The sequence below is a fragment of the Rhinopithecus bieti genome, unplaced genomic scaffold, assembly GCF_001698545.2.
Source record: "Rhinopithecus bieti isolate Rb0 unplaced genomic scaffold, ASM169854v2 scaffold_57210, whole genome shotgun sequence".
NCBI classification, from domain to species: Eukaryota; Metazoa; Chordata; class Mammalia; order Primates; family Cercopithecidae; genus Rhinopithecus; species Rhinopithecus bieti.
This window is the reverse complement of record NW_016823439.1, coordinates 754,832-760,369: the sequence shown is the minus strand read 5'-3', so window position 1 is coordinate 760,369 and position 5,538 is coordinate 754,832. Positions and strand designations below refer to the sequence as shown.

Sequence of the window (5,538 nt, the reverse complement as noted above, 5' to 3'; positions counted from 1 at the left end):
CCTAACCTCGTGATCCGCCCGTCTCGGCCTCCCAAAGTGCCGGGATTACAGGCTTGAGCCACCGCGCCCGGCCTAAATGAACCCTATTATAAAGTCAGCTATGGCTGGGTGTGGTGGCTCACGCCTGTAATCCCAGCACTTTGGGAGGCCGAGGTGGGAAGGTCACTTAAGGTCAGGAGTTCAAGACCAGCCTGGCCAACATAGAGAAAACCCATCTCTACTAAAAATACAAAATTAGCAAGGCGTGGTGGCAGGCGCCTATAATACCAGCTACTCGGGAGGCTGAGACAAGAGAATCATTTGACCCCAGGAGGTGGAGGTTGAAGTGAGCCTAGATCTCGCCATAGCACCCCAGCCTGGGCAAAAAGAGCGAAACTCCCTCTCAAAAAAAAAAGAAGTTTATAAAGTCAGCTATAAAATGTAGATAATACTATTTCAGCCTACAGCCATACCACCCTGAATGTGCCCGATCTCATCTGGTAATACTATTTCAAAGAATTATGTGGAAAATAAAATGATAAAATATATATACATACACATACAGACATGTATGCATATATACACATATATACGTATCTATGTATATATGTATACGTATATACATCTATACGTATACACATATATACATACACATATATATGTACATATGTATACACATACAGTGCTTTGCACAATAAAGGACAGTTAATAAATATTCAATAAATAGTAGCTATTATTTACTACTTATTCAGTTAACCTTTCTGGGCCTTGGTTTTCTGACTTTTAATAATAATCGGTATAGGTTCTGCAAATAATTATTGAAAAGATTATCTGAATTGTTGTATTTAAAGTGCCTAGTAAAATACCTAGTACAAGCAAGCACTTACTAAAATGACAGTATGAAAAATAAATTAAAAATAAAAAATGATCTTATGAGATGTAGAAAAAATATTATAGAACAGCAGATTTCCCCCAATCTATCTATATTCAATGTTGGTGTTGTACATCATTTTCTTTTTTTGGGGGGGATGGAGTCTCACTCTGCCACCAGGCTGGAGGGCAGTGGCACAATCTTGGCTCACTGTAACCTCTGCCTCCCGGGTTCAAGTGATTCCCCTGCCTCAGCCTCCTGAGTAGCTGGGACTAAAGGCATGTGCCACCATACCCAGCTAACTTTTTATTTTTAATAGAGACAGGGTTTCACCATGTTGGCCAGGATGGTCTTGATCTCCTGACCTCATGATCCACCTACCTCAGCCTCCCAAAGTGCTCGGATTACAGGTGTGAACCACTGCGTCCGGCCATGTATTTTATTTTCTAATTTCTTGGGAAGGATTTGTAAGAAGGTGAATTCATAAAAGGTTAACTCATGGTAAGCATGATTTTCTGATCTCTTGGGTACCTTATCAATGCTAACTTCTAGAACTTGACAAAGAAGTCAAAGTTTTCCTCCTGATGAGTTCATAAAAAGATGAAATATCTTGCTCTGCTCCTATTATTTTTCTTCTTAAATGCATTTTATTAGTGAATATTTAATTATAGTCTGAAGAAGACTACTGTATACTAGCTCAGGCATAATTCCTATGAAAAAATAAATGATGGAATGTGCTTTACAGAATAACCTAAAACTGGGAAAGTATAAACAATATGTTCAAAAGACTCTCAGCTGGAGAACTGTTGCCAAATCTTTACAATAAGGTTTGGTGCCAAGAAAAGAACTCCTTTTGTGGCTCTAGTATACAGCAACTTAACTCACAAAACTAGGGGAACTATCTTAAATTGTGATCATAGAAAAAAAATTAGGGGGAGGATTTACCAGACATATTGGTTTAAAGTAAAAAATTTGTTTAAATTAGGGGGAGACAGTCAATAGTAAAGCACTATGTATTGTGGGGAAAAAAAGTTACCTGAGCTCTTTGCAAATACCATTTTTAAAGAAGACACAAACTGCACGATCAGTTGCAAAAGATACATACAGAAGTGTAATCGATTCTGTTATGATCTTCGGGTCCGCAAAACCTAACTTGGTCAGGCAGGATTTTTTTCAGTTTGTAGAACAACAAAGAAATATAGATTAAAAAATAGACGATTTCACTGGCTAGGCCCAATATGTATTTAAGTGACCCTTTATTCCATCTTTACCCGCATGCCTTTTAATTTCTCCCTTTATTAGAGCATTTCCAAACCAAGACCTCTAGGTTATACTAATTAATCACAAAGCAGAGAGGCATCTGACATTTTCTAGAAGTATAGAAAAGACTTCACTGCTTTCAATGGCCTATTTTCAAGAAAATAAAAGCTGGTTTGTTCACTTGCTCAGCAGCTTTAAAAACAAATACAAAGATTTCATGCTGCCATACTTTTAAAGGACAATACTTGTGAAATGCAGGTAAGTAACTGGATAATAAAAGCCGGAGAGCAAAATACAAAATGAAAAAAAAAAGACACAATTTCATACAAGAAATACACTAAGCAACTAAGAAAAACCATTTATGTTCCAAATAAATTAATTTTAAAGCTAACCTCAACAATTTTCCTTTTGTCTTGATTTTGTTCTTTTTTTTCAGTCTCTTTCAGGAACACAGAGTACTCACCTCCTTCTACATGGCTAATAAATTATTTCAAAGAGCTTTAGAAAATGGCATTCCTTGGCCACCTACTCATTTCAGGTGCATGTGCCCCATCATTTAAATATTTCAGAGAATTTCCTATGTAGCTAAATATGCAGTAATAACAGCACATTTCTATGTTTGCTCTAGGTGATATCAGACAAGGCAACAAAAGTGTTACTTCATGGGTCATTGTATATCTCATCCACAGGACTAGCTCTAAGAAACCTGTAAGTGTTCATTCAGTGTAATTAACCCAATATTCAGAATTATTAACTTGTTTCTATACTGACCTTTGCTTTCGGTCCCAATGAAAGATTAGCCGTATTGTAGCAGCATGTCCCCAACTTTCCCCTAAGAGTAAAGAACATAATAACTGTATATTGCCTTACTGACTTGGTTATACATTTCTCAGAATGCCTCTGATCAAACATAATCTTACTCTACTTAACATAACAAAAATTTACTTGCTTTCAAAAAACCTGGAAAATGAGTAATATCCTGAGATTACAAGATTTTTACCAATCTAGGGAAATACTGCAAATCATTATTCTCTATTTGCTTTTAGAAAACTTTATTGTCTGAGTCCATATGTGTGTCAATTTTCTGTATCATCAAGCCTAACATATTTCTGACCTTCAGAAGAAAAGTAAAAACTCTGGTAAAATATTCTTCTTTTTTTTTTTTTTTGACATCAACAGAATATGTAATTAAGTTGTGGCATATTCGTGTCATGGAAATGAACTACACTGTCATACAACAACATGGATGAATCCAAAAATAATAATGAGCAAAAGTTGTCAGTCATATACAGTATAATTCTATTTATATAAAAGCTATAAATAAGCAACTGTTGGGGATATACAGACGGTAAAATCTATAAAAGCTAGGTGACAATTATGCAAAATTCAGGACAGTGGTTGCCTCTTTGGGGGAGAGTATATGAGGCTCCTGGGGTGTGGTAATGTTCCATTTGTCAGTGTGAGCAATGGGCACCTGGACATTTATTATTGTTCTTGTAAATACACATTTTCATTTGTATATTCTATTTCACATTAAAAAGAAAAAAAGACCCAAAAAAAGCATTAAGTGTAACTCAAGATTTAAGCAATGGTGCTTGGGAGTACTATCATATTATGCAGACACGGTGCAAGGAAATTAAAAGGTGGATATATAATTTGTAAGGTAGAGATGATGGGCTCAGGATTGGACAAACTGAGCTCCTGAAACACAAGACTTTTATTATTAGTCATATTAGGTGTGAAACTGCCCTGAGATCACCATTTGCTTTTATGCTAGATTTGGAGGGCAAAGAGGGCAGTTGAACTCAGCAATTTACGTGTCCAGCACTGAAAATCTTCAGGGTAAACAATTACTAATAGGTGATATGTTAGGTTACCTCTCAGTCCCACTCGGCTCAAAGGGTTTGTCATTACCCTACTGATTTGCACTCCTAAGTCTTCTGCCTGTTGCATTCTGATGATCCATTTCTACGCAAGACACAGAATCTAAAGCTGAGACATAGCAATAGAAGACCAAAGAACAGACACAGCAACAAAGTTTGCATGAAGCAAATCAGGAGGGTAGGAATGAGATTTTGATGTGCATCCTGGCCAAATTCCAGAACTAGCAAAGAGAGGGCCGGTTTCTAATTCTAATCACAGCAAATTCAGCCATCTTATTTTTACACAGAAGTGGTCTATGTTGATTTTTAAATCTCTTTAAGGGATTAGGGAGCCTCTGAAATATAAAGGAAACTAAACTGATAGTAATGTAAAATGAGCAGTGACCTATCATACCAGCAAACACTGTCAAAAACAGAAAGCTAATGGTGGGACTGAAGTCTAGAATACAGGAGTTATGTTTATCCAGTGCTGCACTGTACAACAGGGCAGTCACTTGCCACATGTGGCAATTTAAATTTAAGTAAAATTCAATTAAACATTCCATTCCACAGCTGCACTAGCCACATTTTAAATGCCTCAATAGCCACATGTAGCAAGGGCTACTGCACTGAAGAGCACAGACATAGAACATTTCTATCATAACTGAAAGTTATATTGAACAATATCCTAGCAATATCCAGGATAAAGGGTGTTCTGCTAGTAAAGTAAGGTAGGCATCAGAATTATCACAACTTAAGCATAACATTCCTGAGGGCATCCATTTCCATTTATTTGTTTCTCTGCTCACCAACTCTGAACCCCTGCTTTCCCAACTTTCTGGTATCTGGGAAGAAAATAAACTGACTAGAAAACATAAATTTCACTCTGCTTGACAATTGTAATTCTCACTAAATTTATAAATTTGCTTTCTGATTTATCATGGCGTGCTGAAAGAATGAGTTTGAGAAAGGCTGAGTTTGATTACCCCTGAGTGGATCCAAACATTAGGAAGCTCTTAATTAAATGGGTGATAGAAAGTGACAAAAAGAGCTGGAAGAAACATGAGAGACTATTACACTCCCTTCCCTAACCTTCCTCCTTTTCATCCTGCTCACCTGGGCCAGGTTAGAATCCATCCTTTGTACAGTACCCTGTACCTTTCTATTGTAACCTTTACGACATTATCTGTTTATAGAATATCTATGCCATTAGTTGAAAACTAGTCCAGGGCAGAAACTTTTTTTTTTTTTTTTTTTTTTTGAGACTGAGTCTCGCTCTGTCGCCCAGGGTGGAGTGCAGTGGCCGGATCTCAGCTCACTCTGCAAGCTCCGCCTCCCGGGTTTACCGCCATTCTCCTGCCTCAGCCTCCAAGTAGCTGGGACTACAGGCGCCCGCCACCTCGCCCGGCTAGTTTTTTCTATTTTTTAGTAGAGACGGGGTTTCACAGTGTTAGCCAGGATAGTCTCGATCTCCTGACCTCGTGATCCACCCGTCTCGGCCTCCCAAAGTGCTGGGATTACAGGCTTGAGCCACCGCGCCCGGCCGAAACTTTTTTTTTTTTTTTT

General features: G+C 37.7%; 1 protein-coding gene across 1 annotated transcript in view; it reads right to left on the bottom strand.

Moving 5' to 3' along the window:
- RAD51C (RAD51 paralog C) overlaps positions 1 to 5,538 on the bottom strand; it is a 41,377-nt gene that overhangs the window by 6,159 nt on the left and 29,680 nt on the right. Inside the window, 1 exon segment of the mRNA XM_017861584.1 lies at positions 2,882 to 2,942. Within this exon segment, the coding sequence (XP_017717073.1) occupies positions 2,882 to 2,942 (61 nt within the window).